Genomic DNA, 27528 nt, shown 5'->3' with positions numbered 1-27528 from the left:
TCCATATTCCATTCATCTTCCTTTTGTACCAGGGTCGATTAATAACTGTTTGATTAATAACTGATTAATCACTGATTAATAACTGATAAAGGGAGTGAAGAGATTAGGGTGGTCAGGTAGAAATTGAATTTAAGGCCACATAGTCGAGTCAAACATGATTTTATTGTATCGCAGAGCCAGACTGAGGAACTAAAGCAGCTACTCCTGCTCATTTTCTTACGTTTACATGATTTTTATTTGGACAATATTAGGAGACAGTAAGTAGATCAAACCATCTTATACTGAGTATAAAGGAACATAGGAACAGGAGTAGGCCATGCTGCCCCTCAAGCCTGTTCTGCCATTCAATGAGATCATGACTGGAACCTTTGGCCCATATCCCTTCAAAAGTTTACTTAACAAAAAATTATCTATCTCAGATTGAAGATTAACAAATGATCCAGCATCCACTGCCATTTGTAAAAGACCATTGCAAACCTACCACCCTTCATGTGTAGGAGTACTTCCTCACATCTCTCCTGAACAGTCTAGACCTAATTCTCATACTATGCCCCTTGTTCTAGAATCCCAAACACTACAGACAAATTCTTTTTATCTGCTTTTTATCTATCCTATCTGAATGGCTGTGTTTTATTAATGCTTATACGAGTTAGTAAGAGTGCATCAAATGTTCAGCATTTAATACGAATGTGAAAATTGAACTACAGGATCTCTTACATACTGTAATATCTGATTCTCCATATCGAATGCAGAACCCAGACAATTTTAATACACTGAATAACTTTCATGCTTACACAGTGTTAGTCAATTTAATGATCTCTGACCTTTAACGGAGAGAACCCCATAATCATTCACAGTATTTATGACATTTCACTTTATATGATAGTTGTAATTAGCAACTGGGATTATACTTACCTTTGAAAAGGTTCCCAAATCTTTGGAGTTCTACCCCAAACACCATGAATTAACTTAGCTGGTGGTGTGCTTCCTACAGTTTTCGGGAATACACCCAGCTTGGTGAATGTAACAACCTAATGGAAGGCTGTATTTGAACAAGCACTTAAAAGCAACCCTAAAAAGACTTTAAGTGTATGACTGTTATCTTCCTTACTTTATTTCTACACCATTTTGCAGTGAAAACCAAAATTAAATCTGCCTTCTTAATTACTTGCTGTAACTGCAAGCTGACTTTTTGTGATTCATGTAAAAGAACATTCATATTGTTCTGTCCTGCAACATTCTGCACTCTCTCTCTCTGCTAATAATACTCAGCTAAGGATCCAAAAGATTTTCCCAGGTTTGGAAGGTTGTCTGAATAATATTGGAATATTGCATGCAATTCTGATTAACCTGCTACAGGAAGGATATTGTGAAACTTGAAAGGGTTCAGAAAAGATTTACAAGGATGTTGCCACAGTTAGAGGATTTGAGCTACACGGAGAGCCTGAATAGACTGGGGATATTTTCCCTGGAGTGCTGGAAGCTGAGGGGTAACCATCTAGAGGTTTATAATATCATGACGGGCATGGATAGGGGGAATAGCTAATGTTGTTGTTCCAGGGTAAGGGAGTTCAAAACTAGAGGACATAGGTTTAAAGTGAGAGGGGAAAGATTTAAAAGGGACCTAAGGGGTAACTTTTTCATGCAGAGGGTGGTGCGTGTATGGAATGAGCTGCCAGAGATGGTGGTGGAGACTGGTAAAATTACAACATTAAAAAGGTATCTGGACGGGTATATGAATAGGAAGGTTTAGAGGGGTATGGGGCAAATTCTGGAAAATGGGACTGAATTAATTTGGGATATCTGGTTGGCATGGACAAGTTGGCTTGAAGGGTTGTTTCTCTGCTGTATATCTTTATGACTTTACTTAGTAAACTGCAGCCCCCCCATGCCTCTCATTTGGCTCTCCTGGTGTGTGTTTGCGCAGTGTCAGGAAGAAAAATCCAGCCCAGACTTCACAGGGAAATTATCTGTCAGGTATGATTCAGAATCTGTGCCCTTTGATGGCTTTATTTTGATGTTAAAGGGTATGTCAGAGGTTGACAAATGCATGAATCAGAAATGGAGTGAACGCATGAGCATTCTTAAAAAAAGACAACAGAAGAATAGCAATTTATTTGAATCATGAAACTCTGCATACATTATATAGTGAATTTAGAGTAATGTCTCTTTGCCACCTATGGAAATACATTTTGCTCATATGAAGACTGATGAAAAATTGAGTTTTGCATCAATTTACATACTTCAATAGGAATTTGACGTAAATCATTTGATGATTGCTTCGATGGACTAAACTTGAGATTCTGTAAATCATATGAATTAGGACTAAACAAGTGCAGAAATAAATATTCATACATACCGTCATATGGAATTAGTCTAAAGTAACCTGCACATTCTTGAGAGTTGTTCAGGATATTCACTAAGGTGATATAGAACAACTTGGCCTGCTCTCGGCGCTGTTCTTTGCTAAAGGCTGCAGTGGCATCATTCGACATTTCAAACAGTGACCCCAGTGGTGTGGCATATTCAAGGATACAATGATGAGGCTATGACAAGGAGGAAGGCACAATATTAGTGTTATGGTTAATAGCAAATTGAAGAAGCGAGTTAATGAACTTATCTATTTTCATATCAATAGGTCAATATTTATTTATCTGAAGTATAATTTTTAGAATGAATGTCACCAAAAATTTTCAGTTTGTAAACAGCTCTTATGCATTCATATAAAATTTAGACCTTAAATATTCCACAGAATTCAACTCTAGAAGGTATAAGATAATCTTTAATTATTTGTAATGCATTCTGTACCCTGTTATTTTGATCATAAATGGTATAAATACTATTCTTGTAACTTCTTGCTTTTATTCCAGCTCTGTCAATACAGATCTCTGGCAGGTTTTGACAGAATTCAATCTTGCTGTCCATCTTCTCTAATTTGCCATAAATCTTACAGCTGAATGGGATTAGGATGTATAACTTCCAATTTTCTTTGCAATCTAGTACATTTTTAACATAGCATTTCTTTATTCTTTCTTCCAGATCTGATAAATAAAACAAAACATTGTTAACTTAAGCAGCAATACAAAATAAATAATGTGAAGTAATATTTTTAATTTCAAAGCATACAGGGAGGTGAGGTTTCAATTTGACCATTTTACTTCAGTTTTACAACTACTGTTAATAGTTTGAATGTTAATGCTTTCTATGTGATGTAAAATGTTACTGTAGTATTTTAATTAATACATCAATTCATTATTGTTAAAGGTAAAGCAAATTATTTTAATTTTAGAGTAACTCTTAATAAAACAAAATGTAAATGGTCTGAGTGAGTAAACGTACAGTACTCTGTACTGTGAAAGTTAATAAAGTCAGTCCTTATGTAGCTCTGAAGTTAACCGACCTCCAAGTCAGAATTGAATTTGGTGAGGTTTCCTGTATATGATTACTGTGCAGTGCTTTCCAAAAGCATTTTGTGTGGAATTTGGATTAGATATAATGATGGTGACTGTTGTATGTGCTGGAATGTCATGAACATTTCCAGCTAGATTCATAGACTGATACAGTGCAGAAAAGGTTCTTCAGCCCATCAAATCTATACCAATCCAATCACCACTAAAAGTGCACTAATGCTAATTTCCTGCAATTGTTCAATATTCTTGAATGTTATGCTATTTGAAATAGTAAAACATTTTTAAAGGTTGTAAGGTTTCCAGTCTTCACTATCTTCCCAGGGATTGCATTTCAGATTCATACCACCTGCTGCGTGAAATGAATCTTCTGCCCCTTACCCTCAAATTATGCCCTCTCATTATTGACCCCTCAACCAAGGGGAACAACTGCTCTCAATTCACTCTGTCCAAGCTCCTTATGTCTCCTCTGCTCTAAAGAAAACAATCCAAGCCTATCTAGTCTCTCCTTATAGCTCAATTTTCTCCAACCTAGGCAACATTGTGATGAACCTTCTCTGTACCCCCTCTAGTCGTATCACATCCTTACTGTAGTGAGGTGACCAATATTCCAGTTGTGGCCTGACCAATGCCCTGTACAACTTCAATATTACCTCCATGCTCTTATGCTCTGTGCCACAACTGATGAAAGCAAGTATCACATATTCCTTCCCAACTATCTTATTCTCATGCTCTGCCGACGTCAGGGATCTGTGATTAATTACATCAAGATCTTTCTGTTCCTTTAAGCTACCCAGTTTATTGCCATTCATTAAATATTTCCCTCATTTTTTTTCTTCCTCCAAAGTGCATCACCTCACACTTATCAGGGTTAAATACCATCTGCCACTGGTCTGCCATCTAACTAATCCATGTATATCTTCCTGTAATCTACAACCATCTTCTTCACTATTAATCACTCTACTAATCTTGGTCTTGTCTGAAAATTTGCTTAACATTTTCATCTATATCATTTATGTACATAACAAACAACAATGGTCCCAATTACTGATCCTTGTAGCACACTGGCCTTCAGTCTCTCAAACAGTCTCTACCACTATGCTTTGTGTCCTCTCACTAGGACAGTTTCTAATCCATCTCTCCAGGTTTTCCTCAATTTTCCATGCCTTTTAATCTTCTCACTCAGTCTACCGTGTGGGACTTTCTCAAATGTTTTGATAAAATCAAGATAAACTACATCAACCAAACATCTCTCATCAGCATGTGTGATCACATTTTCAAAAAATTCGAACAAATTTTAATTTGCATTACCTCCCACTGACAAAATCATGCTGACTATCCCTAATTAACTCACGCCCTTCCAAGTGGGTATTAATCTAGAATACCAAGGGTAACAAATAAACAGGAACAACACCATCTGGAACTTGCCCTCCAAGCCATTCACTATCCTGACTTGGAAATATATCACTATTCCTTCAGTGGCATTGAATCAAAATCCTGGAATTCCCTCCCTAATGATATTATGGGTCAGCCCATAGCACATAGACTGCAACAGTTCAAGAAAATCACTCACGACTACCTTTTCAAGAGCGATTAGAGCTGAGCAATAAATGCCGGTCCAGCAGCAACACCTTCATCCCATGAATAAATAAAAACAAATTCCAACTACTACAAGCTTGTGGTTGGGATAATTTGCTATGATTCTCTTTCCTTTAAAAAGTCTAAGGGTCTACTTGATTAACAGTGGTAGAGGAAAATCACTTGTGAATCTTAACCAGAATATTGTTGTAAACAAAATATAATTCATTGCATGACACCAATCAGGTAAAAGTTACATCAGGCAGTTGACCATTATTACAAAGATTATGAGAAGACCTAGCATAACAGGTCTCTTTGAGATCTGAAAATCTTCTGGCTTTTCCCCACCCAAGACTATATGATGTGAGATTAGGTAGAGCATAATGCAGTCTCCAACATCCTTTCAGGATCATCACCTTTAATAACAGTGACCTTGGAAAAGGTTCAGAGGAAAGCTACAATAAATTTTGTTGCAAAGGAACACCAGTTAATCAGAGATAGGTTGTCCTATGGATAATTGTTTACATTTTTGCAGCTTGGGGTGAACCAGATGAGACACGGTTAAACAATAGGAACCAGAGTAGATCAGAAATTAGAGATTATTTTAAGTATTTGGAAATCATTGCCCAATGGTGTTCTGATTCTTTATAAATCTCAAGAAGGAGCTGGATCAGGTTCGAGACAGGCAGAGATTACATCCTTTCGAAGGTTTGGCTCAGATGATTTTGTGAAATGATTTTAACTGCCTGAGGGAGCTGTGAATCATTTTACACTTTTATTTGATTCTTTAATGACTCTGGGTATTCTGTTTCTTTTGCCTCTTCCAGGAAACTACAGACCTTAGGTTGTAGGAATGCCTGTGGTGTGAAAGACTGTTGGAATGTAATGGTCAAACCATTGTGATGTGGGGTCACTTGAGGGACCAGCTAATCTTTTCCTGCTACTAGTCTGTAACTAGGGATTGCTAATAAATCCTGGTCTTGCTAATGGAACTCATATTCCAAGAATGAATAGTAATAATAGTGAGTGAAAAAAAATCAAAAGAAAATGCAGATGTCAGAAATCAATCAAACCGTGGAAGGGTACATTGGATACTAAAAGTTAGTGGTGTGCAAAAAAATATAAAAGGGAAGTACCATATAAAGACTTCAGGGAGAATGTATTAACAAAGGGAGTATGGGGAAATGAGAGAAAAACACAACAATAAACTCTTAAGGAAACAAAGTAACTGAGAATCTAAGCAACCAAGGAAATCAAGACATTATGCAGTATAGCTTTTTTACAAGACTGGAAAGTCTATATCTCAATTTGAGCCACTTGGTCCTTCTCCACCATTTATGTTGATCTGATTGTTACCTCATCTATGCTCCAATCAAGTCATGTCTTAATCCTCAAAATTCCAGTGGATAAAGCCTAACCTATCCAATCTTTCCTCAAAAGGAAAAACACTCATTCAGGGAACTGTGCTGCTAAACCGGTCTCTATTTTGGTCTCCTTATTTGAGGAAGGGGGCTTTGGCTATGGAGGAAGTGCAATCATGGTTTATTAGATAACTCCAGTGATGAAGACAGTCTTCAGAAAGACTGGATCAGCGAGGACTATATTCACAGGAACTTCAGAGAATGAGGAGAAATCTCATGGAAACTGTTACAATTCTAACAGGACTAGGGTAAATGGGGGAAACATGGTCATAATCACCAGTGAGTCCAGATCTAGGGATTACAGTCTAAGGATACTGGATAGGCCATTTAGGACTGAGATGAGAACTTACTTCACCCAGAGAGTGGAATTCTCTTCTATAGAAAGCAGTTAAGGTCAAAGCATTGAATGTTTTCAACAAGGGAATTGATGTAGTTCTTAGGACTAAAGGGGAGCAGGGTACTACTTTGGGTGCTGAAAATGTGTTGCTGGAAAAGCGCAGCAGGTCAGGCAGCATCCAGGGAACAGGAGAATCAACGTTTCGGGCATAAGCCCTTGATCAGCCATGATCATATTGAATGGTAGCGCAGGTTTGTAGGGCCAAATGGCCTACTCCTGCTTCTCTTTTCTGTGTTGCCTTATTTCCCTTACCCCTATCCACTCCCTGTTCATCCAATTAAACCATCTCTGAACTATTTCATATGCAGTTACATCCTTTCTTAAATAAGGTGACTAATACTGTGCCCAGTGGTCCAAATGAAGCAAAAACTCACTAATTTTATAATGAATTCACTTACAATAAGCAATAACATTCTATTAGTATTCATATCTAATCACTGTTTCTTTTGCAACTAATGCACTAGATCACTGCAACACAGTGCTCTGCTACTCTATACCATTTAGATAATATGCTTTTTAAAAAATTCTTCCTGACAAAATGGTCAAAATGCATTCCTTTCCCAAATTTCCCAAATTGCATTCCTTTTGGCATATCTTTGCCCACTCATTAAGCCTATCTATTTTCTTTTGTAGTCACCTTACTTTTACTTCACAATGTATTTTGTGACCTAACTTGGTATCTACAGCAAATTTGATAATTATAACTTCAATTCCTGCATCCAAGTCATTTATATAAATTGTCTGATTTTCTATAGAATCAGTGCTCACTTTGTATTTTGTGCCACCTGTGATATACATTGTTCATCATTTTGCTGGTGAGACTGGGAATGGGGAACTTTGGCTGTTGTTGAGGCATGGTGGCATAAGGGAAATAAGACGCTGAGGAGACTTAATATTAATCATCTCAAGAAATGAGAGCAGAAGAAAGCAAACTTGCAATCTTCCAGCTTGCCTGCTCTCCCAAAGTGCTTGTTCCACCTTGTGGCTGACGGCAGGAGAACAGTGGAGCTACACGTGAAACAAGAATCTCAATCTACCAGAGGAAGAGATTTTGGACAGTTGCCTATATTGCTGCAGCAGAAACATAAGAAAAATGGCATCCTGTGCAGATAAAAAAAATGGGACAAATAGCTACCTGGTGATCAGTGTGATCACACATCAATCTGGTAGCTGACCATTATTCTGTATTTACACCTGCTGTTTGGAATAGTGAATGCTGTGAGTCAGGCATCTTCCACCCTCCCTCTCTCAAATGTTCTGATGTGATAAACTGCTGCTCTAATACTTTTAGTGGATTATAAATTGATAGTTTGTGCTGTCATTATGCTTATTTCCTTAATCTCTCAATATTGCTTTGTAATCATATGGTTCCAATTACACTACTTATGCTTAATACCATGTCATGGACAAATTTGTTCATTTGGCTTTCTATTCCATGGTCTAAGTAATTCATTAATACAGTGAAAAAGCACAGCTCCTTCACAAGATGCCACTTGTCATATTCTGCCAATTACAGGGCCTGATTATTGTAGTTTTTCCTGGCTTTCAATCCATTTCTTAATCAGGGCAATAATTTGCCTTCATGTCTATTGCATCAACTTTAGCTATTTGTGACTTATGAGAGCTTTCACCATGTACTTTCTGCAGTCCTTATAAGTTACATCCATAAATATTAATTTATCTACAAATTATTGGAGGTTAATGTATCATAAATGTCGAGTTTAGTTACATTCATTGCCAATGACATTTGGAATGCACTATCTGATGTTGAAAAGTTAGGATTCATTAACTTAGAACATATCTGTGAAGTCCTCATTCAATTCTCCTCTACCATGTCCTTAGTGTTATCATTGATTGAGATATGAAGTCACAGACTGAGGTTTGCATAACACCTGCTGTTTGGGATAATATACGTCAGGAATTGAGCAATTCTTATGCCGTCAAGCTTCTTGGATCCCCTTACCCCTCCCTGTTCTGTTGGGATAAACAGCTCAATAGTTTTTGGACTGTACCAAGTAATTGTCTAATCATTATTGTTCTGCTGGTCTTTTTTTGTTGTTAAGGTCATATTGGCCAAGAATGAATTGATTACTTTGTACACATCTCAAACATCTTTTCCTTTTGCTTTGATGTTTCATTAAAATGGTCAATTCCTCACTTAAAACATCAGAGAAAGGATTTTGATAAGAGCTACCAAATCCTTGCACAAGTTCAGTGCCAGCAATAATGTTTTTAAACAATAATGAATAACAATTCCCAAGGAATCAGTCTGTTCATCATGAATGTTGCACATCTGCAAGAAGAACAAAGAATGTGGAATATTTTGTTGACGTCTGGTATCGATAGACTTATTCTATCAAGTCCATCAACTAAACAGTGACTCATATGTATCATAATCACACTATACAAATTAGGAGCACAAGTAGACCTCTCAGCCTCTTCAACCTTCTCTGTCATTCAATAAGGCCACAGTTGATCTAGTTACTTCACATTCCTGAGTATTCCTGGTAACTTTTCATGACCTTGCTCATCGAGAATCTATCTAACTCTGTCTTAAAAAGACTTAATACCTCTGTTATCTCTGCCCTAAAGACTGATAATGCTGTTGAGAGAATTTTTCTTGCCTGATTTGTTTTAAATGGATGACTCTTGATTTTTTTAAACAGTAATCTTTCATTCTAGACTATTTCCAAAGAAGAAATATCCTCTCAATACCTGCCTTGTCAAGATCCCATGGTATCTTACATGATTCAATGAAGTTACGCTCTAAATCTTCTAAACTATGGTGAATGCAAATCTAGTTTGTCCAACCTTTCCTCATAAGACAACCTGTCCATTTCAGGTATTAGTCCAGTAAACCACTGAACTGCTTCCAGACAGACTTACATCTTGTCTTAAGTACACAGTACTTCAGATATTATCTTAACAATGCATAATACAAAAGCCATAACCTCCCTACCTTTGTATTCAATTCTCCTCGCAATAAACAATAACATTCTATTAACTTTCCTAATTACGTTCTATGAACATTGTATGAATTATATCAGGACTTGTTATGGAATTAATTGATGAATCTAATTAGTTTTTAACATTTATGTATAAAACATACAAGCAAATAGGGTACATTTAAATAGTTCATAATGCAATATGGCCAGTGGACATTGACTGGTATTATAATGGCATCAGTAGAAAACTTACAAAAGAAATGTTATTAATACTCACTTGGCAAAATTAATTTCAGGTAACCAACGTAATAGGACCAAGCCAATCCATGAGCAACATTAAATTTACTCTTCTCACAGATTTCTGAAATTTCAGCTGGAGTGAGATCCTGCAGAATAATGTCAAAATATATTACTCAGGTAAATAAACATATGTGTACTAAAAACAGAAAATATGTATTTCATAGGCACAGGCACATTTATTAGATTTAACACAACAGTGTTGCAATGTCTAAATTGAAATAAAACATTGACAAAAGTATTCTCTCCAAAACTTTAAACATACCACATGTATTTTTGAGAATGTGAATTTTTTTTCATTCCTATTGAAAATCTACTGATCAGCATCTATACCTTTCTGAAACTCACAATATGTCAGCCCAAGTACAGTACTCATAGGGCTGAAGTTCTCATATGAAGGTAGGAACGGTGGAGAATGTGTTGGATGGCATCATGTGTGCCATGGCTCAGAGTGAGATATAATGCATGTGCTTCTCAGCTTTTTATCAACACAAGCAAGATGCTACACAATTCATTCAATACAGTGCAAGTTGAATATGTTATGGATTGGACTGGGCCCCCTCAAAGTATATTAAGAAGGTAGCCTACACCCTAACTGTGTTTTACTTTAAAGGTAAATATCACATGCAATTTGATTGGTCAAACTACCTGACATTAAGCAAAACACTATTTATTCAAACACTATAGTTAAAATGCAACAAAAGAAAGATGATGTTGGAATAACTGTCAGAAAACTTCACAGAATATGGGAAGCGTGTAAAGCCTACAGGGCATAGGCACCTCAAGAACTAGGAGCCCCAGGGATTGCAGTACATTGTGGGATATGAAGATTGGGGTTAAGGTGTGGATCACAGGCAGAGCTTTACCCCGGAGCCCATAGCTCTTGAGGTGCCTATACCCTGTCAGCTTTACATGCTTTCCATATTGGAATTCTTCCCATTGTGAATATGACTTGCCTTGAGGTCCCCCTACTTCAAAGACTACACAGTCCCCAACTATACACTACCAGATCCCATCCATTCTAAGACCAACTGCCTCCCATAACTGTGATCATTCCCTCTGCAATCAAATATAATGAGGCCAATCCCCAGTTTTGAGTTGCCTGCAGCATTGACAACATCATGGATTATCCCTGAAATGCCCCAGATTATGTACACTCCACCCCGCCTTACTGACTGTGGCCTCTGAACTAAATTTAAACCTCAGAACCAGAGACTACTGACTACGCTTCCCAACAAAGCTGCCACAGCCTAACTGATATCATGTTGCCTGATGTTCTGAAGCTGCTGCATTGTCCATTGGCCAGTTGTGTAGATGTAGGATAAGGAGACACCATGTCTGGTGATCACAGAGATATGAGCCACAATTGTAGAAGTTCCATCTAAAGTAAAGAATAGATACCAAAGCAATCGTGAAGTAACATGGACTTGAGCCAGGGGAACTAACCCAACACTTACCTCATTTTTACCGTCGAGTTTTGAAGCATCAAATTTCTCAACTGGGGGGAAGGAATTTATTTGGGAAGGGGAAGTTAATAGGGTGCATTATTTAAGAAATGAGATACAAATTCATACAAATGGACTTCCTGTCACCCTATAGTGGGAATTTGATCGCACCATCTGAGAAGACAGGACTTATGTCTTCCCAACACACAAATCTGACTTTTGGACTCATTTGATTACATCATCCTGTTTGCCATTATTTTTATCACCTTAGGAAGGTGAAAATGACACCTTGTATTTCTACAGGGTCACAAATATTAACTTTATTTTTAATTAGATTCCTGACTGCAGGGTTTCACAAACTCCCATGTGGGTTGAGAGAACAATTTGGGTTTGAATGCTCTGAGGCAGCAATAGCTACTGTAGAGCTCAGATTGACCCCAATAAGAACTAAAGCCTACTCTAACACACTCAATGACTGAAATCTCTCCCTCCACCATACAATGACTGTCATTCTTTCAGTCCCATCAAATGTTCATATTGGACAAGAACTCCAAGACATTAACATATCGTATGGAGTAACATTGGATAAAAACTTTGGAAACACTTTCCTACTGTTTCTTAATTAAATAGTTGGGTATTTTAGGAATTTTGTTACCCTTTAAATAAATCTAACTTTCTGCCTATATGTAAAAGCTGATATAAAATAAAACTAACTCACAAAATAACTGTATTACGAACTGTATGTCAAGCTGTTATTAGGGAAATTTTTTTATTCACTCATTGGACGTGTGATTTGCTGGTCAGGTCTGGATTATTGCCCATCTTTAATTGCCCTTGTATTGTGTGGCTTGCTGGGCCATTTCAGAGTAGACAAGCAGGAGCTGGAGGAACACCGCCATTTCAGAGGGCAGTTCAGCTTCAACAACATTGCTGTAGGTCTGGAGACGCATGTAGACCAGTCCAGATTTTCTTTCAAAAGGACATTAGTGAATCAGATGGGTTACCTCAACAATCATCAATGGTGGCATGGTCATCATAACTTTTAATTCCAAAGTTTTCACTGAAATCAAATTTCACCCTCTGCCATGGTGAGATTCAAACCCACATCCCAGCATATTAGACTAGGATTCTGGATTACCAGCCCAGTCACACCATCACTTCTCCACCATTCATACACTTCTTCTTAGATTCTACTTCAGCCTTAACTAAACATGCCATAGAATTCACCAGCCAAATAGTGTCAAAGAAAAAAAAACCTGAAACAGACAAGGATTCCTGAAAATATCTGGGCATTAAATATTACAAAATGTAGTTTTAGTAAAGAAATACTTACAAGGAATCCAAAAACCTTGAGGAAAGCACAGCAGAAACAGTAACTGCTTACATTGCATGCCAAAGAACTTGTAAAATGAACATCATCAATCCTACAGTGCTGAACAATGCAGTAGAATAGTATAAATACTACTAATCGATAGCCATATCCATTTTGATTAAATGATGCACTTAAAGCCTTCCAGCTATTCTTGTATCTGCAAAATAAGAGTATGATTGAAAGTTCATTATAAATATTAGTAAGAAAAATTAAACTACTTTACTCATACAAGAAATAATTAACCCAGTTTTTATAGTGTCATACATTTAAATAGATTCTTAGCCAATTAGAAATTGTGCAATCTTCAATTTCGATCTGTATACAGCTATACAAATTAACCATCATCATATGGAAGGAATTAAGAGGCTTGAAAGTAAAATATTTCTTAGGTCTGGGTTCAATTCCTACCTGCTCCAGAGGTGTGAAATAGCACCTCTGAGTAGGTTGATTAGAAAATATTTTAAAATATCTTTTGCTAACCCTTTAACAGTTTTTCCATAGATACTGTTATAAGCCAAGGCTTCATGCTCATTTTTTTGAGTATGACAAAACTATTGAACATGGTTAGAGAGTCATTGGTCAGAGAATAAGATGTTTCTTAATACTGAGAATTATTGTAGGTTAAAATACTTTATCATGAGTATTGAGTGAGACAGAGACTGTTGCATGTTTTGAAGGGGGTTCTAGATAAGTATTTACGGGAGTGGAAATTACAGGTATACAGAAAGAAAGCTGTTTATTGGGATTGGTTTTAATTTCTGGGAGATAGACAGCACAGAGAGGATGATCTAATTGACCTCATTCTGTACAGAAAGGATCTCTTAGCATGGAATTGTAAATGACTGCCTAAACAATGTAATTGTCACAAAAGCTTTTGGTATACTTAAGTTTAATACATTTGTTTGCATGTTACTACAGTGCAATATTGTATACCTAATATAATATCTATATGCATTTTGTGACCAATCATTTAATTATGAATGGTATAGCAGTCATTTCATGTCAATATCAAACTTGCAGCATTGAAATAGGATTACAGGATTTCTTTTTTAGTTATAGCCCTGTATTATGGCTTATATAATTGTTTTAGAACAGTTATTAGTGATCTCAAGTGGTGTTATTACAAGAACAGATAATTCTTTATCATTTGTAAAATCCAGATTCAATATTTCACAGAATTTGTGTAAAAATATGAGCAATGTCTTAGTAATATTTTTCAGGCAACAATACTTGAATTGAAGAACAACATATATTTATATTTGATAACAATTCAAAATCAAGGACCTACCACCAAAGCCTTTATGGTTGGCAACAGAAACATGGACTTTATCTAAAGACCTAATGAAAATTTAACATTTTTTATACATTTGTATCATTAATTTTACATTAGGAAACATCAAAAGTCAACAACATGATCCAGCAAATCAAACAGGGCACTATGAATTATAAAACTGCTTTGGAATGTTTGGTGCTTACATAACTGCTGATAATTACATTCTTTCTTTAACAACCGAATGTACATACCTGGAAGGAACGTGCCTGCGTTCTTCAAGAAAATCACACAGCTTTAACAAACTTTGAGCTAATAATGATATAAAAAGCTGAAGCATGATTTGCTGTGCAACGATGTTTATTTCAGTGCAAATAAACATATAGCTGAAAGATGCAAGCATCACAAAGATGGATGACCATTTGGCTGCATTACCACGAGGCAGTGGTATGTCATCTGCGAACAGTTGTGATAAGACTACCATCTGTGAGAGTGAAAGAAATCACAAACCAGGAGTTATTGATGCAAATGGTCAAAATAGCCCATTTTACTTACACCATCCAGGAACGTCCTATAGATTCAATTTGTTCTTAAATGATACCAGGGTTTCCACTAGCTCTTAACTCTATCTGAAACAGTTCTATGCATTGATCATTATTTCTTACAAAATGTTTGATAGAAAATTTGCCGCTCATTTTACAGCTATTACAATGTGTAATAAATAGGTGGGTGAGATGGGTCTCACCAATGGGTGAGATAAGATGTTGTGAAACTTGAAAGGGTTCAGAAAAGATTTACAAGGATGTTGCCAGGGTTGGAGGATCTGACCTACAGGGAGAGGCTGAACAGGCTGGGGCTGTTTTCCCTGGAGCGTTGGAGGCTGAGGGGAGATCTTATAGAAGTTTATAAAATTATGAGGAGCATGGATAGGATAAATAAACAATGTCTTTTCCCTGGGGTCGGGGAGTCCAGAACTAGAGGGCATAGGTTTAGGGTGAGAGGGGAAAGATATAAAAGAGACCTAAGGGGCAACTTTTTCACGCAGAGGGTGGCACATGTATGGAATGAGCTGCCAGAGGATGTGGTGGAGGCTGGTGCAACTGCAACATTTAAGAGGCATTTGGATGCGTATATGAATAGGAAGGGTTTGGAGGGATATGTGACGGGTGCTGGCAGGTGGGACTAGATTGTGTTGGGATATCTGGTCGGCGTGGACGGGTTGGACCGAAGGGTCTGTTTTCATGCTGTACATCTCTATGACACTATGTTGTCAACCTATTACTCATTTTACATTGTTGCACAAAGTCAAGATCAAACTCTCTACGTGAAGATAAATTTCTTGACCTCATTCTGAAACCTGCATTTTGCTTGTGAACCTGTGTCCCCACCTCCTAATTACACAGATTAGTTTGAAGTGATTCCTTGCATTTTTTTCATTCCATTAATTATCTGATATAATTATCCAAAATTATCACTTAGACATGGGTATCTTTTTATTGTAAAATTCTAATGGAGCTGAACTACCTCAGGAATACAAAACTGAAACTAAGGTTAAGGAGCTGACGTATTACTGATGAGAAATTACTATACATCACTGAATCAATCAAGTCTGAAAGAGCAATCAAGAGCACCTAACAATAAAAGGAATGAAGTGAATCATTCAAAACGTTTTTGTATTAGAAATAAATCCTATACCATTTTCTCAGAAATTCAAACTTGTCAGAGGGAAACATTAATTAAATATTTGATCGGTTGTGAGCAGATGGACAAGGTAAAAACAAGGGCTGCAGATGCTGGAAACCAGAGTCTAGATTAGAGTGGTGCTGGAGAAGCACAGCAGGTCAGGCAGCATCCAAGGAGTAGGAAAATTGACGTTTCAGGCAAAAGCCCTTCACCAGGAATCTGAAAGGCTTTTGCCCGAAACGTCGATTTTCCTGCTCCTCAGATGCTGCCTGACCTGCTGTGCTTCTCCAGCACCACTCTAATCTAGCAGATGGACAAGGGTGAGGTACAGTGGGAGAAGCCTAATTGTTGTGTATTCCCTTACCTTGCCCAGAAGCCAACCTAAGATGATAGGCTTGGCTTCCTATTGAAGACGGGGGTCATAGGACTAGGCAGGGCCAATACCTAACCCAGTAAGAAGGGGTGGTTGAAGATCTGGAGGGTAGAGGTCCAAGGGGATTAGCAGCTTCTGGGGCAATGGAAAGGGCAAGGGTTGTATTAGGTGTCTAAATGTAGAAGTTGGTGAAATTGGCAGGCTGAACCCACTGGATGAGTGAAAAGGTACCTACTGGTTGCAGAAGTTCTCCTAATCCTGTAACTGTTAGATGTCGCAAAGTTTGAGAAATCCAGTTCCCCAGTTAAACTTGAAATACTGTCTAAAAATAAAACATGTAATCTCACTTTCATATTGAAATTACCAAAGTGCCTCCAGTGAGAGGAACCAAAGGTCTGTCAAGTTAGGATTCAGCTGTTTAGATCTTTCATCTCTGATTGGGCCCAACCTCACCCAATTGCTGGAGTTAAAATTTTCTTTGTAAGATTGTATTTAAAATAGGATGTATTTCTTGATGACATTATTAAAAATAACCATCAGGTATGCACAACAAATTGTCTCAGGTTCAATGGTATTAGTTTCTCCCTTAGAACTTATCCAATTAATGGTAGGGCCCTGGGGAGGGTTGCCAAACAAAGAGACCTAGGGGTGCAAGTACATAGTTCCTTGAAAGTGGAGGCACAGTTTGATAGGATGCCAAAGAAGGCGTTTGGCACGCTTGCCTTTATTGGTCATAACATTCAGTATAGGAGTTGGGATGTCATGTTGCAGCTGTACACAGCATTGGTGAGGCCACTTTTAAAATACTGTATAGAATTCTGATTGCTCTTCTATAGGAAGGATGTTGTTAAACTTGAGAGGGTGCAGAAAAGATTTACAAGGATATTGTTGGGACTGGAGGGTTTGAGTTACGGGAAGAGGCTGAATAGACTGGTGCTTTTTTCCCTGGAGCATCGAGACTGAGGACTGACCTTATAAACATTTATAAAATTGTGAGGATCTTGGATAGGGTGAAGACCCAAGGTCTTTTCCTAGGATGTGGAGTCCAAAACGAGAGGGCATAGGTTTAAGGTGAGACGGGAAAGATTTTAAAAATACCTATTGGGTAATTTTTTCACACAATGGGTGGTGCTTCTTTGGAATAAGCTGCTAGAGGAAGTGGTGGAGACAAGTACAATTACAACATTTAAAAGGCATCTGGATGGTTACGTGAATAGTTTAAAGAGATATGGGCCACATACTGGCAAATGAGACTAGGTCAGATGGGAATTCTGGTTGGCATGGACAAATTGGACCAAAGGGTTTGTTTCCATACTGTGTGACTCTATGACTCTATCTATGACTCTACATAATAGTCTGATTCACTTCTGTCCAATAACAACATTTAGAATAGTCTCTCCCAGGAATGTTACAATAGCATCCCCTAGTGGTGCAGAATGGATATTTGAGTATTTCTGTCTTCAAAAGGTTGAAACATGAGCAGACTGACACGAGACAAGATTTTGGGAAAGATTTTCATAGAATCCCACAAACATGCAGTACAGAAGAGGACCTTTAGTCCACCAAGTCTGTAATGCCGAAAATATACCACTATCTACACTAGTTCCGTTTCACCGCACTATGCCTACAGCCTTGAATTTTATGACATGTCACATCCTCATTCAAATACTTTTTAAAGATTAGTGAGATTTCCCATTTCAACTACTCCTCCAGCAATGCATTCTGGACCCAACTCGACCCTCTGAGAGAAAGGTTTTCCTCAAATCCCCTCTAAACCTCCTCCCTTCCTCTTTAAAATTATGCCTATTTATAGGTGAACAACTGCTTTCTATTTTCAAGGTTGGCATTTAGAGTCATAGAGATGTACAGCATGGAAACAGACACTTCAGTCCAACTCGTCCATGCCAACCAGATATCCCAACCCAATCGAGTCCCGCCTGCCAACACCTGGCCCATATCCCTCCAAACCCTTCCTATTCATATACCCATCCAGATGCCTTTTAAATGCTGCAATTGTACTAGCTTCCACCACTTCCTCTGGCAGCTTATTGCATACATGTACCACCATCTGCGTGAAAAAGTTGCCCCTTAGGTCTCTTTATTATCTTTCCCCTCTCACTCTAAACCTATGCCCTCTAGTTCTGGACTCCACCACCCCAGGGAAAAGAGTTTGTCTATTTATTCTACCCATGCCCCTCATGATTTTATAAACCTTTATCAGGTCACCCCTCAGCCTCCAATGCTCTCGGGAAAATGGCTCGAGCCTATTCAACCTCTCCCTATAGCTCGAAATCTCCAACCCTGGCAACATTCTTGTAAATCTTTTCTGAACCTTTCAAGTTTCACAACATCTTTCCAATAGGAAGGAGAACAGAATTGCATGCAATATTCCAACAGTGGCCTAACCAATGTCCTGTACAGCCGCAACATGACCTCCCAACTCCTATACTCAATACTCTGACCAATAAAGGAAAGCATACCAAACGCCTTCTTCACTATCCTATCTACCTATGACTCCACTTTCAAGGAGCTATGAACCTGCATTCCAAGGTCTCTTTGTTCAGCGACACTCACTAGGACCTTACCATTAAGTGTATAAGTCCTGCTAAGATTGCTTTCCTAAAGTGCAGCACCTCGCATTTGTCTAAATTAAATTCCATCTGCCACTTCTCAGCCCATTGGCCCATCTGATCAAAATCCCATTGGAATCTGAGGTAACCTTCTTCGCTGTCCTCTACACCTCCAATTTTGGTGTCATCTGCAAACTTACTAACTGTACCTCTTATGCTCGCATCTAAATCATTTATATAAATGATAAAAAGTAGTGGACCCAGCACCGGTTCTTGTGACACTCCACTGGTCACAAGCCTTCAGTCTGAAAAACAACCCTCCAGCACCACCCTCTGTCTTCTACCTTTGAACCAGTTCTGTGTCCAAATGGCTAGTTCTCCCTGTATTCCATGAGATCTAACCTTGCTAACCACTCTCTCATGGGGAACCTTGTCGAACGCCTTACTGATGTCCATATAGATCACATCTACCACTCTGCCCTCATCAATCCTCTTTGCTACTTCTTCAAAAAAACTCAATCAAGTTTGTGAGGCATGATTCCCACACACAATGTCATGTTGACTATCCATAATCAGTCCTTGCCTTTCCAAATACATGTACATCCTGTCCCTCAGGATTCTCTCCAACAACTTGCTAACCACCGACATCAGTTTAATTGGTCTATAGTTCCCTGGCTTGTGTTCCGGCACCTCACCTGTGACTATCGATGATACAAATATCTCAGGAAGAGGCCAAGCAGTCGTGTCCCTAGCTTCCCACAGAGCTCTAGGATACACCTGATCAGGTTCTGGGGATTTATCCACTTTTATGCAGTTCAAGACATCCAGCACTTCCTCCTCCGTAACATGGACATTTTTCAAGATGTCACCATGTATTCACCTACATTCTATATCTTCCATGACCTTTTCCACCATAAATACTGAGCAAAATACTCATTTAGTATCTCCCCTATCTCCTGTGGTTCCACACAAAGGCTGCCTTGCTGATCATTGAGGGGCCCTATTCTCTCCCTAGTTACCCTTTTGTTTTTAATGTATTTGTAAAAACCCTTTGGATTCTCCTTAACTCTATTTGCCAACGCTATCTCATGTCCCCTTTTTGCGCTCCTAATTTCTCTCTTAAGTACACTCCTACTGCCTTTATATTCTTCTCAGGATTCACTTCCTATGGCTAAGACTAATCTACCATGTTTGAAGAGTTAAAAATGTGCAGATGAATACGTATAGAAATGATTTCCAGCAAATAAAAATATTAATTATATAACATATGTTAACTACTGCACAATTCAAGGATTGTCAGAACAAACCTAACATTTGGAAAAAAGCTGCATAGGTTTATTCTAATTAAACTAAGGTTAAGAACATATACTTATGAAAGAAGATTGCATAACCACCTCAGAGTTTACAGTACTAGAAGTTCAATTTCCATTTATCCACCCTATCAGCAATCTTGCTTATTCTGTTTGTGTTTGGCACACTGTCTTGCACCTTAAACGTTCACTTCGCCCATTACTGTTCAACAATGGCAGCAATGCACACTAACTGCAGCATGCACTGCATCAATTTTTCAAGGCTACATTAAACACACCTTCCACACCCATGGCCCCTACCACCTACAAGATCAAGATCTGCAAGCACATAGGAGCACCACCAGCTACAAGTTATTCTCCAAGTCACATACCATTCTGACTTGGAAATAAATCACCATTCCTTCATTTTCACTGAGGCAAAAATCCTAGAAGTCCCCAATGGCACTATTGGTGTACTTACCCTACATGGACTGCAGTAATTCGCAATGTCAAATCATCATTACCTTCTCAAGTAAGCAATGTTTGCTTTGTCAGCGATACTCACATCCCATGAATAAAATTCAAAAGATGTCTTTCTCCAAGTATACTGCCATGCAGCTAAGGGAGACATTTATAGATAAAGGATGGCAAATTAGCTAACACTTCATTGCTTGAATATCTGCTACCTTTACTTTCATTACAACAGTGGATTGAATACACTTCAAAGTCATTGTAGTCTTTGGCATTTCATTGATTCCAAGGAGATGAAAGTGTCAAGGTACAGATTTGAGAGGCCAAGGAAATCCCTTGTGGACTCAGACCTGTAAGCCTCTCTTGGTTCATCCTGGAGATTGTACTCTTTGGTAGTCTGGAATAAAAATCTCTTACAGACAGTTTAATGTAATCTTAGTCTTTCCCTTTATTTACCAATAGCATCACTGTTAGAATATAACACTGATACCTATAAGCCAGGCTAACTAGGTCCTAAAACCTAGTAGGGTAGGGTACCAGCTCTTCAAGAGCCCTCACAGGCTACTCTCTCTTTCTGTCACAAGCAGGCTTCCTTTATAAAAAACATTTACAAAAACACTGCATGACCTTAATTAGACAGATAACAGTGGAAAGGCAATAACTTGTAAGGTAGGGAATTAATTGACAGGTTAACTTCTTAGCCATTCATCAGGTGGAAAAACCAAATCCAGCCAAGTCAGGCACTTGTTGGCAAGATAAGTTCCTATCATAAAGCGGCACTAGTCTAAACTAAGTGGAAGAGGTCATAAGGTAACCTTGCACAGCTCACATATCCGATACCATTGTTTTACAAAATGGCTTCTTAGCAAGGACAGCAAACTTTGACCATAAAATGGCTTCCTGACAAATTGTGTCAGAATCTCTTTAATATTAGGTTTAGAATAATGTTTAAGCCAGGAGCAGACTCCTCCTTTTTATCTTAAGCAGAGAATCATTCTGTACCCAAGACTGAAATGTTACCAGAAGGTGGTATGTAAAATGATTTATTAGTCTCGAATTAAACATGCTTTCTTTTCAGGGTTGTGATTCAAATTCAAATAAGACATAAGATCTGACTAGTTAGAATTGAAAGTGAGGCAGTCAATCATCTGTAAGAATAGCAAGTAAGTTAAAATTTCATCAATATTACCTTTTACAGAGTTTGCATTTCATAACCAGCAAAGGCTACTCAAAATCATCGTAAAGTCCCAAAAGGCAATTAAATTCAATCCATAACAAGTAAGCAAGAAAAGTTAATTTTCTACTGGTTTCTGCCATATCAGCTCTAAAATAGTCTCTCTCTCTCTCTCTCTCTCTCTCTGTCTCTAGTGTCTTTTTGAACTCTCAAGTCAGGGACTTGTAACAGAAAAGATGTTTTTTCCGTCTGCATCTGCCCAGCTTGCAAGGGTGATAAAGAAACCATTATAATTGATGGGACCTGACCGTTAATTACAAGGCTTTTGATGATACCGAGTTTTGTTTCGAGGTCAGAATCAAACAGTCATTAATTTCACAGGGGAATAGCCGTGAATGTTATCACTCGGTGTCTTGTTTACACAGATACATTGATGTTAAAGTAAATGTTCTTAATTGCCTTAGAGCATCCTGTTATCACTTAATGAGGACAGATGTTTTTATCTTCTGCATATCCTGGGTTCCCCTTTTTTTGTGGCTTGATGCCTCCCTGCCTGTCCTATTTATTTTCTAGTGCGCTACAAATGTGTTCTATATTCAGTATAACATTTGGTCTAAATGTTTAAGAACAGGTTTTAAGGCTGTAGACTTGCTCAAAAGAAGCTACACAAGTGCAAGTTATTTATTTAAATAATGTGACAAATGCTTATTGCTGTGGTGATTTGGAGATGCCGGTGTTGGACTGGGGTGTACAAAGTTAAAAATCACACAACACCAGGTTATAGTCCAACAGGTTTAATTGGAAGCACACTAGCTTTCGGAGCGACGCTCCTTCATCAGGTGATAGTGGAGCGCTCAATCCTCACACAGAATTTATAGCAAAAATTTACTGTGTGATGTAACTGAAATTATACATTGAAAAATTGATTGTCTGTTAAGTCTTTCATCTGTTAGAATACAGTGATAGTTTCACTTCTTTCATGTGTAAATCACAAAACCTTTTTTAATTTTTTTTTTTAAAAGTTGCATTCTCGGGTTAGCTGTTAACAATAGTGATAGCTAGACAATATGTTGAAGGTGTTGGCCCCCTGTGTTCTCTTTCTATGCCATGATGTTTAGATTGATTCTAATCTAAAAAGTGAGATAACGGAGTTTTACATAAATTCATGCAGTTTTTGAGCTCAGAGTTCTACATGAATGCATGCAGTTTTTGAGCAAAGTACCATGTAACCCTGAAAGTACAAATTCACCCCACAAAATATATGTGTGCATATATGTCTTAGTCTGTCTGTGTGTGTGTGTCTGTCTGGGGTGGGGGTTGTGAGTGTGAGAAAGTGTATGTATGTGTGTAGTGAGTGCAGAGTGTCTTAGGTCTGTGAGGGGGTGCATGTGTGAATGTGGGAGTGTGTGAGTCTGTAAGGGTGTGTGTGGGTGTCTGTGTGCGCATCTGTGTGTATGTGTGTCCGTGTGTATGTGTGTATAGGAGTGCCTGTGTGTGCGTGAGAGTGTGCGCGTGTAGGAGTATCTGTGTGTGTGTATGTACCATGCCTCCGGGCATCCTTGCCTGCAAAGTATAAGATAGACTACGTTGGCTGAGACACATGAGTACCTGCCATGTACAAGGTGGGAGGTGTCCCCACACATAATGGTGGTATCTATGTCCACACTTTGACACGTCTTGCAGTGTCTACCGTGACAGGATTGTATGGAGTTGTCCTGAGAGCCGGGCAGCTTGCTATGAACAATGATCTGTTTGAGGTTTGGCGGTTGTTTAAAGGCAAGTAGTGGAGGTGTGGGGAAGGTCTTGGTGAGGTGCTCATCTTCATTGATAATGTGTTGCAGGTCACGAAGAACATGGCGTAATTTTTCAGCTCCTGGGAAATACTGAACAACGAAGGGTACCCTGTCGGTTGCAGCACATGTCTGTCTCCTGAGGAGGTCATTATGGTTCCTTGCTGTGGCACATCAGAACTGGCGGTCGATGAGGTTTAGTAATATAACGTGGAGACTAGATAGAACAATAGCCACTGGACTCATCTGCCTATAATATTCTGTAGTGCATTGTAACTGTGTCGCACAACAGTGATAGGATGACATCTATTTCTAGCATCCCAGATATAACAATTAAAACTTAAAAATAATAGTTAAGAATTGGAGCTGTGTTTTTTGAATTTTGAAAATGGTACCAAGTTGGAGGCTATAACTGATAGTCTGAAACATTGCAGGAAGACATACAAAAGCAAAATGAATGGCTAATGACAAATGAAATTCAATCATAGATACAAGAGTCCATACTGTAATACACAGAGAGGTCACCAAAGCAGACATATGGCAATGGCCAGATAATTTAGTTTATTTGTTGAATGATAGATAGCCATTGGCCAGAACATCAGAATTTCTACTCCCTTGACCTTCTTCAAATAGTAGCATGGGACTTTTAACATTCACCAGCAAGAGTCTCTCACTTCTTGTCAGAACTTGATTCCATTCTGTCTCCATTACATTCATTCTGATTATCAAAGAAGTCTTACGAAACATCAAGAGGCCATGCAGCCCATTGTGTCTGTACCAGCTCTTCAAATGGATGTCATTTCCTAATGCCAATTTCCTGTTTTCTTCCTCATCTCCTTGCATGTTACTCAATCTTCAGCACAAGTGCTTACTATCTGTCATCATTTGCCCTTAAACAAGCACACCCCCCTCTGCCACATGCCATTGTAGACAGAGCCTTCAATGTCTATTCCATTTCATGCACTCCTTTACCCACCCTTTCACCCCGCTTCCAGAACCACAATAGAGTTCACTTTGTTCTCAACTTCCACTATATCAGTCTCTGTATTAAAAAGATCATTCTCCAATATTTGCATCACCAACTGTGGTATGCTACTTTTAAACACATCTTCCTACCCCTTACCCATTTGGCATTCCAGCATGCTATTCCCTCTGTAATACATGCCATACATAGGTGCCTCCTTTCGTCCCTTTAATTTCCCTGGCACCTTTCTATGCAAGTGCACCAGTCTTTATAACTTCACCCTTCTCACCATCCAATACTTTGAACACTACTTCCAGGTGAAGAAGTGATTTGCTCATATATCTTGCAATTTAACATATGTATTTGTTGCTTTTCTTTACACTGAGGAGGCCTCATGGCCGCTGGATGATTGTTGTGGAGCACAGTCATGGACAGTTTGCAAGTACGACCATGAGCTTTCAGGCATCTGCCCTTCACTTTGCTCTGTTCTGATCTGCTGCGGTCTCCCAATTAAATTCAAAGCATGCTCAAGGAACATCATATCTATGGACCTTTGGAGCCTTCTGGACTCAGTTTATCATTGATAGTTTGCAATTTCTGATGCCCACCATTTCTGTTTCCTTCACCTCTGCTGATTTGTTTCTTTATTTCTTTGTTCTATCATTTATTGGCTTTCCCATGGCAACTATTCATGCCATTCACGCCACCTCAAGAACATGAACTGAAGAACATTGAAAGAGTTAATGAATAAAGGGCACAATTCTAAAGGGATGCAAGATTAGAACATCCTAGAATGTATGAGAACAGATCAGTGAAGGTGGCAGGACAAATAGAGAACACAGTTAGTAAAGCATTTAGTGTCCTTGGCTTTATTAATAGAGGCATAGTTCAAGAGCAAGGTGGTGATATTGAACTTATACAAGACACTTGACAGACCTCAGCTGAAATATTATGTACAGTTATGGGTGCTACATTATAGGAAATATGGGAATGCATTGAAGAGAGTGCAGAAGCATTTCACAGTTTTACAGAAATGAGAAACTTCAGTTCTGAGGATAGACTAAAGAAGTTGGGACTGTTCTGCTTGCAGCCAAGAAGGCTGAATTAAATTTGATAGAGGTTTTCAAAATTATGAGTGGGCCAGAACAAAAAAATCAGGAGAAACCTTTTCATACAGGGAGTGGTTGATGCACTGCCTCGAGATGTTGTGGAGGCAGGTTCCATTGTGTCATTTAAGAGGGCATTGGATTATTATTTGGATAGAAATGGTGTGCAGGGATTTAGGGGGAAGGCAGGAGTTTAGCTTTGGAAAACAGAATCAGAAAATGTACAATTGGCCAAATGACTTCCTTCTGTGTGTGAATAATTCCAGACCCATCTTTTGGTGCTTTATCTGTCCCATTACTGCTGCCTATGACCATGCATCATGAAATTTTTCAAATTTAATCCCTCTTGCCCTCCATCCAGTAACAGATTTCCCTTTTATAAAAGCAAATTACTGCGAATGCTGGAATCTGAAACCAAAAGAGAAAATACTGGAAAATCTCAGCAGGTCTGGCAGCATCTGTAAGGAGAGAAAAGAGCTGACGTTTGGAGTCTAATTGACCCATTGTCAGCTTTGACAAAGGGTCAGTTAGATTCGAAACGTCAGCTTTTTACTCTCCTTACAGCTGCTGCCAGACCTGCTGAGATTTTCCAGCATTTTCTCTTTTGGTTTCAGATTTCCCTTTTACTTTTTCTTCACCACCCGTTTCGTTTGCTCAAAACCCTTCACATCTCGGTGACTTTTACCAGTTCTGATGAAAGACCTGAAACATGAACTTTGGTTCTCTCTCCACCTGTCGCTGCCAATTTTTACCGCGTTTTGACCATTTCCTACTTTTATTGCAGACTTGCAACATCAGCAGCAATGATTTTCACGGTGGTACTACTGGCGATGCAGCAAAGAGATTTGCTTTGCTATAAAACACTGAAGTCATATCTTAAAGTTACTTCGCATGCACGAATGTAATCGAAAAGAAACCACCACAGACACTCCCTTAGTGCTCTATACAAACACACTGGCACTGGAGTGAGAGACCAGCATAGCAAGCAATTTTTCTGAAGACAGGATAACCGAGCCGCAGTTGGGGGGTCTACAATTCGCACACTCCCCCGATTTAATAGTTTAAAAAGAAACATAGAATAATTACTTGGAAGTCTCTTACTTTCTACTGAAGGAAACTTCCCAATGAACAGGATATCGGTAGCTAGCAGGCAGCTCTCTGCTGTCCCTGGCCGGTTGAATGAGTTCACTCACTTCGCTGTCCGTGTTGGTACCAGGTTATAGTCCGAAAGCACACTAGCTTTCGGAGCGACGCTCCTTCATCAGGTGATAATCTCCAAATCGTGTTGGTACACAACTCCCTAAAGACCGGCAAGATCTTCCAGCCGCTCGCACCCCTAAACCACTTCTCAAACTGTCTTCAATTTCCGAGTAAGAGAAACAGGCTGGATTTCCGCAAACCATTGAGAACGCCACGGAAACATAGGGCAACACCTTAATCCCAACCGGCGGAATTAAATAAATTAAGATCTAAATTTCACTGTAGACGTTTCTCAGGTGGCGCAAGTGCAGGCAGGAATTCAGTTCTGTTTCTTGCCTGACCGCGCCTCTTTTACCTGTGATGTGAAGAAGCTTCCTCTTTGCGGAGATAAAGTGTCTGAATTCTGCACACAAAAGAACACAGCTTCTACTGAGGTGGACATGGATGTGGAGGCGGGTTCTTAAACTGCACGTTCAGCAAGATAGTCTGGGGATTTCTGTTTTGGGATTTTTTTCTTTGCCTTTATCGGCATATTTCAGTTTTGAAAATCTAAATATGTCCCGCATTTATGTACCTCGAATTCAAGACGGAAAAATATGGTTGAAATCTGTAGAAAAAGCAAGTGTGCCTGCCTGCTGTCTAACTGGAACAACTAAAACAGCCAGTAAAGCTCTCCTGATATAATTTTGAATACAGCAACAGATCTCAGTTGTCATTTACCAGTTGAAAACGAAATACTGTGGGTGTAGGAAATCTGAAATAAAAATCAGAAAGTT

The 27528-nt window shown here is 38.7% G+C and overlaps 1 protein-coding gene across 1 annotated transcript in view; it reads right to left on the bottom strand.

The window, feature by feature from the left end:
* The window catches only part of sting1 (stimulator of interferon response cGAMP interactor 1), a 40365-nt gene extending 13217 nt beyond the window's left edge, over positions 1 to 27148 (bottom strand). Inside the window, exons 1-6 of the mRNA XM_043703695.2 lie at positions 26654 to 27148; positions 14387 to 14616; positions 12824 to 13019; positions 10026 to 10134; positions 2809 to 3041; positions 2360 to 2546 (exon numbers count right to left, since the gene is read on the bottom strand). Coding sequence (XP_043559630.2) covers positions 2360 to 2546; positions 2809 to 3041; positions 10026 to 10134; positions 12824 to 13019; positions 14387 to 14616 — 955 coding nt within the window. The 5' untranslated portion in view covers positions 26654 to 27148. The remainder of the gene's footprint in view (positions 1 to 2359; positions 2547 to 2808; positions 3042 to 10025; positions 10135 to 12823; positions 13020 to 14386; positions 14617 to 26653) is intronic.
* Between the last annotated feature and the right edge of the window lie 380 nt (positions 27149 to 27528).

This window comes from Chiloscyllium plagiosum, unplaced genomic scaffold (genome assembly GCF_037043375.1).
Source record: "Chiloscyllium plagiosum isolate Xiang-an unplaced genomic scaffold, Cpla_swu_hap1 HiC_scaffold_16, whole genome shotgun sequence".
Classification (NCBI taxonomy): Eukaryota; Metazoa; Chordata; class Chondrichthyes; order Orectolobiformes; family Hemiscylliidae; genus Chiloscyllium; species Chiloscyllium plagiosum.
Note: the sequence above shows the minus strand (reverse complement) of the source record. Positions and strands in the feature narration are given on the sequence as shown.